Raw genomic sequence first — 13,152 nt, 5'->3', positions numbered from 1 at the left:
GCTGTCACCTCCAACTGCTTTCTTACTAATCAGCAGTCTTAATAACAGCATGAGCATGGTCTGGGGAGGTCAGAGAGGCACTTTGAAGGAGGGAGATGTGCACACTGTGGGAGAGGTCGCTGATACATTTACAAGTTGAAAGGTCTACATTAGACATCTGCTCTTACATCTGCCCTCAGAGGCTGGTGCCCTCCAAAGGGTAGAAATAAAAGCTTTACATACCACAACTTGTGACCATCCCTGCTGGGTTAGAAACCAGATCTGCATAGAAACAAAGCTGTAAGAATTTATTCTACTTGTCTTTATCGCTTTTCAGATATTCAGATTTTCATTTGTTGTATAATATTGCCATTGTTGTGATGACAGGGAGAAAAAATTATTTTAAATGTCCAACTCATTCAGTCACAATGGTCCTGAGCTCTCACTTGATTTTAGTCTGATTCTGAGAAAAAAATCTAGTTCTTCCCAGTGACATTGTTGAGAAAAGTCAAATATATGATTGGATACAGTCCAGAGACAAATATATGATTGGGTACAGTCCAGAGATTAATAAAATGAATGCTATTCCCAAAAGTGTTACTTTTTGAAAAAGACCATCATCATGAATTATGTGAATCCTGTGGGTTGGCAACACTGGTGCCATTGTGTTATATTTCTAATCATTATTTACGAATTTTTATTGAATTTTTTTGGTGGTAGATTATTTATCAGAAATGCTGATTGATAAGTAGGTGATTATGGTAGTCAGCATAACTTGAACTATTACTTTATTTCTGAACCCAGTCTCCATTGAAGTATACTTTGTATTTCCTGTTTATTCAAGCAATCACCTGACAATCTTATAAACTGAATGTATATTTGGTAAAAGCTGAAATAAAGGATCTCTCATATTATTTCAAAGTACAAATGTACTTTATGTAGAGCAGCTCCTGGTACTTTTGATCACTAAAGCATGTTGCCTCATAAATTTTCAACCAGATCCTGCAAATGTCCATGAAAGTGTTTCAAGCAGAAGTCTGTTCTTCTGGAGCTGCTAAAAAGTTGGATCAATTTGAATCCAAACTCAACCAGAGCTCTCTTTGAGTCAACTGAACTTATGAAAATCAAAATGCTTTACACTGGGGAGAAATAGAAATTGATTTTAGAGCAAATGTACTTTAAAGCAACCTTTCCCCCCCCTTTCGTCCACCTCCTTCAGAAACAATCCCCTTCACTGTTCTTTCCACCCACATATTGCTTTTTATTCCATTAAACTGTAGTGATTAAAATTTCTGCAATGTAAGACATATTTTGCTTTCACAGAGTAATTTGTTTGGTACCTTACAAAAACATGATCATATTTTCTGTTTCAGGGTTTGCAGGCTGATCTCTTTCTTCACCTTCCTGTGTGAATAGGTGGTGTGTGGAGGAAGGGCTGTCCAGGGAGGCGGGTGGCAGAGGAGCTGGGGCATGTCAGGGTCCCCAGCCCCGAGCTGGCTGTGCTGCTGGCAGGGCAATCATATTAATATTAGTTTGGTGTGCTGGGATGGCAGCAGGAGGGTACAAAAGCTGAAAAAAGGAGTTCCATTGCATGAGGCAAAAACATGGATCCTGTAATTATGCTCATTTAGCTCTGTTCAGTCTTCCCTTGGGCGACGGAAAGGGAATCATGCTAAAGTGTATCTACTGTTAGCTTTGTTGGGCTTGTTCCAAATTAGAGAGGGAGACAAAGTTACTGATGAAAGAACAGAATCCCCTCTCCTTTGTTGTTGTTTGTGTCCTCACTAGAATGTTAGCACTTCTTTGTGATGACTACAGTTCTTTTTCTCAGTTTGATTTAGGGCATGCAAAAGTGTTTACTTTCAGGCCTTTTAATTTATTTAAAATACTGGAGGGAGAGGAAGGAAACAAAAAGTAAACTTAGAAAACAGAAAATATAACCTATTTAACATGATCTAAGTCCAGGTGTGAGAGTTGTGAACTTGAACAAAATGTTTTTTGGAGTGCACAAAAATTGATGTTACTTGGAGATGAGCACCTGACAGCTTGGCAAAACCAAGTGACAGGTGATTATAGCCACTTCCCAGAGCTGTATTTGAAACAGAATTGAAGGATGAATATATCTTCTGCCTGAATATTTAATGTTCCACTTCTTAGTCACTCTTTTGTATAATTGTTTTAGTGATTAGGCCAGATTCTTGGCACCATTGTTAAGCCTCAACATTTCTGAAGAGCTGAAACCTGCAGGTCTGACCATGAAATTCTGTTGTGGAGATGAGCAGAAAAACTCATACTCAATTTACTTTTTGCTTCAGCTGAGTGTTACCATTTCACTCCTTGGGCTAATTTTTCCTCAAAGTATGAGACTTCTTAACTGAACTGGAATGTACAGTGTATCAATACTGAAACTCTCCACAGATTTTTAACAGGGAAGGTAATTTCATGCTAAGTAATCCCAGAAGTTGTTTTAGATTGTCATTATACTTTTTAAAATCAAGTTCAGATGTTTTCTTTTAATTTAAGCACTGGATATTTTAACCACTGTGCTTGCATTAAAAATAGGACCCACTTCATTGAGATCTATTAGCAAGTGGATGAGACTAAATGATCATAAAGCCCCCCTCCATATCTTAATAATCTAGAATTCTTTAGGTAGTACAATACCTAATCAATAAACAATTAATTTAAAAATTAAGCCTCTTTGCCTCCAGATGTATTTACATGGATTCATATTGATAGATCACATAATTTTTTTTTTCATTTTTTTCATTTTGTACAAGCTAGTGGCTGTTATTGTATCTTTTTTGATAATATGCTATCTGGACACAGTCCTCTTCTTTCAGAATTGAGTCTGTTTTGATTTTAAGCATTGAGAGATCACCACCCAGCCTGGCAGTGAAGATGCTGAGGATGAATGAGAACGGAGATGTGTTCAAACAAGCTGCAGCCCTGAAGCTGCTCTCTGTGGTCCAAGGAGGAAATCAGAACTTCATCACAGTCAGTGCTCTTTCTCTGGATGAAGTTCCTTTCTCCCTTTCAAATCTGACTGGTTGGTAGTGAATAGCCACCCATGACTCCCCAGAGTACAGAGGGGAGGTTTGCTGACATGCTGGAGCATCCTTGTGGTGCTCCCCTCCTGCAGGGCAGTCCCAAGCCATCTCTGGCCATATAAAGGCTTGGAAAGGTGCTGCAGTGTGACCCACTTGAGTGCTCATAATTCCCCTCTGCCTCACCACTCCAGGTCTAGTATTTTTTTCTGTACAACAGGTCAAAAAGTGCCAGGCTGGTTCCTGTGGAGAGCATTCATGACATTTTTCACAGTGGCAACAGGATTTCACATGGACCTTGAGACAAGTCTTTAATTATGGAATACTTCTTATGATTTAACTATTAATAATTACCTTCCCAGATTTTTAGCTCTGAATAATTGCTAGAGCCATGGAGTCATTGTTTTATAATATAAACTTGACTAATTGAGTGCAGCCAGAATTTGTTAATTGTTCCTCTTACGCACATGCTAAATCCAGAAGTGTTGAAGTTGCTCTGGGACATTAATTTTAAACACAATTAAAACATCATAACCTGTTGGCAATTATTCTCTGTGCATTGTTTTGATATTGATGGACCCAGATCTGAGCACAGTAATTAAAAGGAACCACTGTTATTGTTGATCCCACAGATAAACAAACGCTGATTGCGTGCTGTGAACTGGTTAATCAAGTTTATTTAACTTGTTTGTAGTGATTCATCCCAGTGACTGTACTGGGTGCTCTTTATTTGAGCCTAATAATATAATGGTTCTGGCTGTCTCCAGCTGCTAAAGGAGTTTCACTAATTCTCTAAACAGACTCCGGTAACCTTGTAAGGAATGGCATTGTTAGATACACAAATTAAATCCAGCTTGAGGCCAAGGAATTTTCCCCTAAAATGAGACATGCTTTGAGACCTTGTTGTCCCAACTGCTCCCTGTCCTGAGCAGTAGCAGTAGATTATGTTTCCTGAGTGATGATTATGGGTTACGGGCAGGCTCTTTGGTTTGGTTTGATTCTGATGATACCAAAGTGTGCCATCTTTAGTCTCTGCCAATGCTCTTTAATCCTGTTTGAGAAACTATTTTCTGCAGCAGCAGAAGTTCTCCAAGGCTGACACCTAGTTTTCAAGTCACAGGTCCACAACCAAAAAACCAACCTCTCTTAGACCATCTCTACCTTTGGGTGTCTGGTTTGCTCAGGCCCCCTAGCAGCACTATCAATACCATTTACTGTCAGTCTCAGCAGTGGGAGCATCTTGCTGTGGCCATGAGAGCAGCAGTTCCAGACCAGTTTGGCACTGTCCCAAGAGGCACCTGGCTGCTCATTGGGACTGGGAAAGTCAAGAGATCAACTCTGTCTTGTGCTCTTGGCTTTGGAAACTAAAGGTGCTGGCTAAAAGTAGAGTTAAATTTTAATGATTGTTATTGTTGTCATTGCTGTTGTTGTTGCTGTTGATGCTGTCATCATTATTTCAGTCTTAGACTAATTTTCTAGGTATTCTTCCCCACAGTAGATGGAGGGAAAGCCTTTTAAGGAGCTAGAGTGCACTGATTCTGTTTTTATTAAGGTTCTTGGTACAAACACTACTGACCTCCACAGTTAACCCTGGTTTTGTACAAGGCTGAAGAAGTTCCTTCCTTTAAGGCATTTAATGCTAGTATGTTTTGTACTTCCTTTTGTGTTATTTTAGGATAAGGGCTTTTTACATGCCCTTAGTTTCTGAACTCTCAGTTTCTGGGCCCTGTGTACAGATAATGTCTTGGTACAGCTTTCATGGTGCTGCTCCAGGCAACCACACTGGCTTTCTTTTTCCATCAGAGGTTTCTGAGTTACTTTACATTTCTTGAAGTTGGTGGTGTTCAGTGTCCACTATTCCTGCAAGAAACCTCTCATGCTTCCAGCTGGCTGTGAATGTAAATTGCAAGAGGCTTATTGAGATTGTCCAGACTTTGGAAAATCTTGGTGTTAAAGGTACATTCCTTCATATCACAAAAGAAACATCAGATAAGTGGGATGGCTGGCCATCCCTTCTCCTCCCAAAATAGTCCACAATCAGAATGAGCAGGAGGAACCCACGGCCAGTAAAAACACTATTCTAAATAAAATCACACTGTTTTCTTTATAATTGCAGGGCAACTATAGGAGTATTCTGCTGGGAGCACTGTACTGCAGACCTTAAATAGCAGTGCTAATGTTTAAATTGTATTTTCATCTTTTCTGTTTTCCATGTCAGATTTCTGGGACTTTTGCCAGGTTCTAAGACCATATAGAATTAGTTGTTAAAAAGGAAAATAAATATTTCTGAAGTGCTAGAGAATATTTATGTCTGATCTAATGAACAATAGTTTTGTTCATTTATCAATTGTTCATTGTAATTTACTCAAAGCCTTTTTTTTTTTTTTACTGGAAGTGAGAGCATAGGAGCATGAGGAGAGTGATCCTCCTGGAGCTTCTGTACTGAATTTATATATACACAAAACATTTCTGTGTTCAATAATCAAAGTAGACAGGATGACATTTCTGCCAGATCGAGATGTAGATGGAAATGCAGGGGAATTTTCCTAGCCTGTCTGGACTGGGTATTTGAGAGGTCATTGCAAACAATTTGGCTGATGTTATATTGAAGTCAGAGTTGAGGAAAACTTGGAAGACCATATTATACTAGGTCTGTTCAAAAAGACATGCAAGATACTGCTACCTGGTGTTAGAGTATGAATTTAAGTGAGAAATTGCCAATTGCTATTAATATCTCAGTTTTTGTTCTTAATCTAATTCAGAAGTTGTCTGTGGATAAACTTTCTGATCTTGATGCTGTAACTCAACACTAAGTTTGTTCCACCATCTCTGACTCAGTGTTATGATTCGGATAGACTAAATCAGTCTGATATTCTCTGCTAAATCAGCACATGTGGCATCTGCTGGAATCTGTGGGATTTGATCTCATCCTTCTGAGACACACTATTTTTTTGCCTTGCAGCCTGGTAGATCTATTGATTTTCATGCAGGCTGCTGGCCTCTGATCTGCCAAAAGAGAATTAGTTACATGTTTCTATATGTTTTGCTACCGAGGCTTCGAAATCCCTCTTAACCCAAGTCCCTGCTTACATATTGCTACCATTCATTTTTATTGGCTTCGCTAAAGTTGAATTCCTGTATCTTGATTTTTTTCCCCAATTTATTCTCTGAGCGGCTTGAAAGAATCCAACTGAAAACAAAACCTCAAAGAGTTTATATAATGAATTACTTTTAAACTAGACGCTAAAAAAGACAGAGGAGCATTTATCAGGAATGTTTGTGGGCTTGGTGGTTATGAGCTTAAAAAAAAAAAAATACCGTGTGGAAAGGCTTTTGTCCCATGACAGAGATTTAAAGGGCTGCGGGTTCGGATTCCAGCGGAGGCTCAGGCCTGTAATCGCGCTGGAAATGTCGCCGTTCACAGGGCGGCGCGGCTGCGGCGGGGCGCGGGCCGGCTAGGGGCGGCGGCGGGGCCGTCACCTGCTGGGGCCGGGCCGGGCCGGGCGCCCCCGGGGCCGCCGGGGCTGGGGCTGCGCGGGGGCTCCGGCGCTTCCTTCCTGCTCCCGGCCCGGGCTCGCCGTGCGGGCGCTGCGGCTCCGAGCGGAGAGGGGAGCGTGTGCGCTAGGCAGGGACAATGGAGGAAAATGAAAGCCAGAAACTTGAGCTGTGCCTGGCTTGCCCAGCAGACAGCAGGCAGACGAGGGGTAAGTAAGCGGCGGTGTAAGTAAGGCAAAGATGGAGTTACGTTTAAGCATGTCCCTCGTTGCTGCTTTATATAACTGGAGGCAAAATGCATGGAAAAAAAAATCTTTTTTTTTTCTTGTACTAATGGCTCTGCTGTGCACATTCCCTAACACTGAAACTTTTGAGTTTAACTTTCTCTTTGGAGAGATTTCTGTGTGCCCCGCGGAGCCGGGAGCACGCTGCATGGCTGTCAGGGATGCGGGATCCTGCCGGTGCGGAGGCTGAGGTGCGGAAAGCGTGTGCCCTTCCCTTTAAATGCTCTGCCAGCCTCAGCTATGGCAGAGAAATAGCACTTCCTTCCTAAAAGTGGGTTTGAGCTCATCTTTACCTCGGGGTGTCTGTTGAAAGAGGGAGATCCACGGCAGATTGTGACAGGGTTAGTTTACTTTGAGTGAAACCGCTGGGGTTTGTTTTGGAGCGAAGCCAGGACTGTCTAAGCGGGGTTTCCACGGCGGCTCCGTCGCTGTGCATTCACACATTCACTACTGCGCTATCTATTTCCTAAAAAGTGAACGAAAACTATTTCCTGGAGAATTCTACATGGGCCATTCCATGTTAAACATAACATTCAGATAGCCTGACAAACACCTAATCTGATCTGTATCTATTATAGTGTTTGTGGGACACCTGTGAACATTCCCATTTCCTGCATGTTGTATTCCTCAAAGACACTTCAGGAAAAGTTGTGTTACCGTGCTTCTGTAAAACAAATAGTTCATGTGGTTTAAAAAAAATCACACTAGTTTATGAGCATGGAATGCCAACAAATAGTGTATTAGCAATTTAGGAAGAAAATAAATGCTCTTCCTTTTTTATTTTTTTTTAATTGGGTATTCATTAATTGATTGATGCTCTTTTGAATTATTTTTAAGTAAAATTACCGAGCATTGCAAGTAACCTTTGTCTGTGTATGTTTATGTTTAGTGGGACGGAAATCTTCACTTCAAGAATGTGTCTGACTAGGGAAAAAAACTGCCTTCAGTAACACATTTCTTCTGTAGGGCTTGTATGAAACTGCCTCAGATACATGTGGAGCTAGGAAAACAGAGGGCTGGCCAGACTGATTCTATGGTTCCCAAAAATGTTGAGTGCTGAAAGCTCATAACCAAATGCAGTAGTTTTGGCCCCTATTCAAAATTTGCATTGGAGAGAGCTAATTGTAAAGACAGTGAAGTAAATTAGAACAATTCCAAATAATATCACATTTACTGCTAACATAAATGTAACAGAGGTTGGTTTGACTCATGCTGTTAAATCCATATTCTTTTTTAATATGTTAGTGCTGAATGGGGTTTGCTTCAAGGCTCAGTTTCACAGTATCAGTATGAGTCAGGTCTACACTTGTTCCTTTCTGAAATTATTCTGAAAATGTTCTTTTCTTATGTCACCTGGCTTGCAAAACAGGACTATTAAAATCTTCATAGCATTTAAAGTAATGAAGCAAAGTGACTTTCCTGACCTTTGTAGACTTCATGGAGGGTGTGACTTAAAAGAATTACATACCAGGACATAATCAAAGAACTTTTTTATTTTTCTATTCTTTTTCTCCTAGCTCACAGCCATTAATCTGTCATGATAATCTTGCTGCTAATCCTAGACATACTCCCTCTACACTGCAGATCTGGGTCTTTACTGGAGTAATGGGTGATGTTGGTGATGTTAAGAAATCTTGAAACTTGTTTTCAGATCAGAGAAGCAAATCAAATGTAAGGGTTACTCATGCCTTTGGATAACCAAATTCCTCCCTGTCAATCAGCAAGTCTTGCTTTTAGTTGCCCTCTAGATTTGCTGCTTTATTGAACAGAAAGACCTTTAACTTTTAGCTTCTGAAAATGAGGGAGGGAGAGAGGGAGACAAGCTTATCTCACACCTCTGTGTTTTCTACTGCCTTCTCTTTGCTCCTTTCCTTAGGAGGGTACGTGCATAATTTATCTTTTTCCTACTCTTAGCACTCGTCTGGGAACCATCACATGATGTTTCACACATTTCACAGTTGTCTGTGGAGATTGATTTGCTAGACCTATTATCTTCACTTGGAAGATATGGAAGGTTTACCCACTATGTTATTGAGCACTCCAAAATCCAGAAAATCTCTCTGTTTTTCCTCCCTATAGCACTGTGGCAAACATAGCATCTGTACAACTTATGTGTCTCGAGATCCACAGGGGAGTTTCAACAGCCCAGTGCTCAGCCCTAGGCAAGTGACAATGAAGTCACTTATCCCTGTCCAGAAAGTGGTCCAAAACTGTTTTTTTTCAGCAGTTAGTAGAGAAAAGACCCATACTGAAACACAATAGATTTTAGTTTGCAAAGAAAGTAATTTGCTGTAATGATGCAGGATCAGGATCTTGTTGGATGCCCAAGTCAGCTTTCTGGCAAGATGAGGAATTAGTTTGCATAGTTTACATTCCTTTCTTTTCACTGGTATTTATGCAGTGTTTTCTGAATATATGAAGGAAAAATAAGAGAATTTGTTGATCTTTCTAATACTGTATAAGGAAAGTATGTTATTTTTGATTCCTTTTCAAGGTTTCACCTAATAACAAACAGTGGTAAAACACTTTGCTTGATATGTCTCTTTATGTGCCAAATAATTAGCTCTTTCTTAAACTACTGAAATGACAGAAGTGCAAAGTAGGGAAAGACTTTGCATGAGAGAGATTTAGGACCCAAAATACACACTTATGAGTTCTGGGTTGTGCTTGTCAGCACAGGTTTACCTACCTGACTTCTTGAGGAAGTGCCTGCCGTCACTTCAGTCATTGAAATTGCTGCTGTGACCGTACTTTGAGGGCTTATACCAAATTGCTGCACTCAGTCACCTGAGCTCATGCTGACTCCCTCCAGATCCAAGAAAATCCCTTATTTTATGTCTGTGCCTTTTTTCCAGCAGCCTGAGGGATATAAACTCTAGGCTCTTGGCACAACAAATTAAAGGTGGTAAATTCCATCCAGCCCCAACCCACCTAGTTTCCCTCCCATGTAAAATCCATTGGAATGACTGTGCAGCTTTCAGAAGCTGTTTTCACTGAGTATATCTGGAGTAGCCACACTGGCTTCTTGCAAGCAAAACTTTTCTGTTTGCCATTTTTCTCAGGCAAGCTCAGTGTACCTGCTGGCTCATGACTTTTCAACAAGCAGAGAGGACGGATGTTTCTTAATTGCATTGTGCTTGAAAAAGTTGAGTGTATGCGTGTTTGTACATGAAATTGAGGCTGCTGCTCTGGAGGTTTAACCAGGATTGTGCTGCTAAGAAGGTCTTAGAAGGTGATGTGAAGACCACAGATGACATTTTGAATCTGTGTAAGAGTAAGACTTCCCTGTGAACCAAACCTGCTCACAAAGTTGTGTCCAGATCTCTTCTCATCAAACCATGGTGTCACCTGCAGTCTGGGCCCCTGTGCCTGCATCTGCTTTCAGGATAGGTTTCCATGAATGCAGACAAGAGGGCATTGTGGAACATTTTGGAGCCCTTAGACAGTATAGGGAGTTTACTGAAATGTGCAAAGTCTTTGAGGACCATCCAGTGCCAAGTTCTGTTATGGAGCCCAAGGAAATGGATTCCCTATGTGCATTGGTGGGACATCCAGCAGTGGCTCCACCATTGGAGGATTTGCTTTATTACTGGGGCTTGAGGTTCCATGGCACATGGCAGGCTATTGACAGTGCACACCAGAAAGTTGAGAAATCATCAGCATAAAGTCCTGAGGCAAGTGGTGTGCCTACCACACAGTGTCAGAATGAGTGACTGAACCATTAAAAAAAGCGAGTAGGTGCCTGTTTCCAAGCAGTGGTGCTGTGTAATGGCAGCTGCACGTGGGCAAAAGGGGTTCTGAGGCAACAAGTGTCAGACAGAGAGAAATAAAGATTTATTCAAAACAGGTAGAAGGAGCTCCCTGCTCCTGGGGAGGTGCTGGCAAGGGTTAACAGTCAGGGACGTCTGAGTTTGAGTCTGTCTGGTAAAGATGAGGAAGGCCACATCAGACTTGGAGAGGCCTTTTCAGTACTTCAGGTTTTTATTAGTTTTTGGGGTTTTTTTTCCTTTGCTGACAAAGGAGTGAGGGATTTTTTCAAAGGTATTAGGTAACAAGGCTCCAGTCTACAATTTTTTGAGCAGCAGAGGGTTCATGTTACAGAGTTACCTGAAGATAAGCCAGCACTTACATACCCACAGTGTCTGCCTATCTCTTTACAACTGTTGTCGTGGTCTTTGGTTTTAAAGTAGATTTTAAAGTAGTAAAATTTATCTGATTTTCTTTCCTTTTTTAGATCCCACAGAACTTGCTTTTATTCTTTTTCTTAAGAAATGGTTTATGGAAAAATGAAGTAGAATTTTCCAGCCTGCTGTCCTGAGACATATAAAATCTGAGGGAGATCCATGAAATTTAAAACCAGACCACAGTCAAAAATCAGGAAAAAGAGACTCCCAAACCCTCTTACTATTTCCTAGGTGTTTCAGAACATGCTGAAAACACACTGAAAAAAAAGATTAAGGATTACAAATCTGCTCTGTCAAAGGAATTTTATCAGTTTGTATCCTTAAGTATACTAGTTATGGGGACATTAGGTGTACCGGACCCTATTGAAGAAATCTGTTTCTTCTTGTAGAAAGCATCCTGTAGATCTTAAAGGTCAGGGAATAAGGGCCTTGTCAGATCTTCTTTTCAAGTCACGTAGGTAAAGTTGATATAAAAGGAACATCCACTTTAATGATACTCACTTTTCTGTGAGGCAATGCTGCAATTGTGTGATAAAAGTAGATAAGTATGTGCACAGCTTATATAAGGGATTGTTTCTGGGCCACTTACTATGATATGTATATGCCTAATGATGCAGAACATGCCATTGCACACTGCCAGACTTTTAAAAGTACCTAGCTTTCATATCAGTCTTTTTTCCCCCATTTTCCTACTAATGTGAATGTTGGTGTTTTTATAATGCAAACTATGTTTGGTTTTGATTTTTGTTTCTTTGCAGACCAGGCAAAACCCAGTTTGCATGTGACATCACTGGACGATGCAGAATGTCTCCGATCTAAAGAGCTGCTTTCCACCCCGAGCAGTCACACATCTCCCAGCGCAAAGCCCACCCGCAACATCCCTCGGAGACACACTGTAGGTGGCCCTCGCAGTTCCAAAGAAATACTGGGAATGCAAACCTCAGAAATGGACAGGAAGAGAGAGGCTTTTCTTGAGCATCTGAAACAGAAATATCCCCACCATGCCACAGCAATAATGGGACACCAGGAGAGACTAAGAGATCAGGTAAGGAAGTCAAATTTCTATCATGTGTGGTTAATGGTCCTTGTAACTCCTACAAAACTCAGTGTTGCCTCATTACAAAAGGTGAGAATGTAACAAAGCATGAAACAAATTTTTAGATGTGGCCTGTGATTCAGATGTTGCCTTGAAATTCAAAGAAACAAAATAAATCTGTTCAGTCTTACCTTGGAATTGTTTGTTGAAATTGACATTTCTGAAGAGCTTTTCCTTTTTTTATAGCATACACAGTGAAGGAGTGAAGGTGAGAGTCTTGATCTTAGTATATGAGTCTCAATCTACTTTTCACAGCTGAAGGGAAAATCTGGAACAGCTGCTGACTTCTGTTACACTTTGAGTATTGGCACCACTGCCTGGGAGAAAAGAAAATACCTGCAGAGTGTGTCTGTATGCTTTAGCTGGCTGTGTTACCCTTTCATTTGGTTTCTTTTCTATTTTTGAGTTTTGTAATGCAAACAGAACAGACTTACCCATAACTGTCTGCCTCCTCCAGGGAGCTTTGACACCCACATTCGTCTGTCAGCAGCATACCTGAGGGTGGTGTGCCTCTGCCTGCAGCTGCTTCCCAGCAGCCAGCAGTCCATGCAGGGTCAGAGGGGAGCTGACACGCTGATGTATTTCTCAGAGCAGGTGGAGGCTGCCGCACGCCGACCTTCTGCATTCAGGGACTGCCGTGCAAGGATCTCTGCCTAACTCTGGGCTCTGGTTTTGGGTGCAGTAACGGAGCTTAATCTGTTCCCACAATCTATCATCTATTCCATAATTAATTTTTTTTTCAGTCAAGCATCAGAATTTGGAGTTTGGTCTAAAAAATCTTGTGCTCATTATTCTCAGTTGAGCCAATGATTGACAGCAAGCCTTTTTGTAGAGCTCATTTCCCTTAGTGGTTTACAGGTGTTTCAGTGCTAACAGCAAATTAAGTGTAAATAAGGAATAAAAATGAGTTGGAAAAATATTGTACTCTGTTATGGAAGCTCTTAGTGAATTCCAAGCTTCTTTGAAGCTTTGCATACTTGTGAGACTTTGAAGATCAGACTGTTAGAGGTTTAGAAAGATTGTAATTTGTTAACTCACCCCTAGAACTTCTCTTTTACAGGGTCTCT

At 40.9% G+C, this 13,152-nt stretch overlaps 1 protein-coding gene across 6 annotated transcripts in view; it reads left to right on the top strand.

The window, feature by feature from the left end:
• The window catches only part of KIAA1217 (KIAA1217 ortholog), a 351,094-nt gene that overhangs the window by 169,271 nt on the left and 168,671 nt on the right, over window positions 1–13,152 (top strand). For all 6 annotated transcript variants that reach the window (XM_054273557.1, XM_054273555.1, XM_054273556.1 and 3 more), the window contains one exon: window positions 11,748–12,034. In XM_054273557.1, coding sequence (XP_054129532.1) covers window positions 11,748–12,034 — 287 coding nt within the window. The remainder of the gene's footprint in view (window positions 1–11,747; window positions 12,035–13,152) is intronic.

The sequence above is a fragment of the Melozone crissalis genome, unplaced genomic scaffold (genome assembly GCF_028551555.1).
Source record: "Melozone crissalis strain CALT ecotype California unplaced genomic scaffold, PUWL_Pcris_2 ptg000016l_1, whole genome shotgun sequence".
Classification (NCBI taxonomy): Eukaryota; Metazoa; Chordata; class Aves; order Passeriformes; family Passerellidae; genus Melozone; species Melozone crissalis.
Note: the sequence above shows the minus strand (reverse complement) of the source record. Positions and strands in the feature narration are given on the sequence as shown.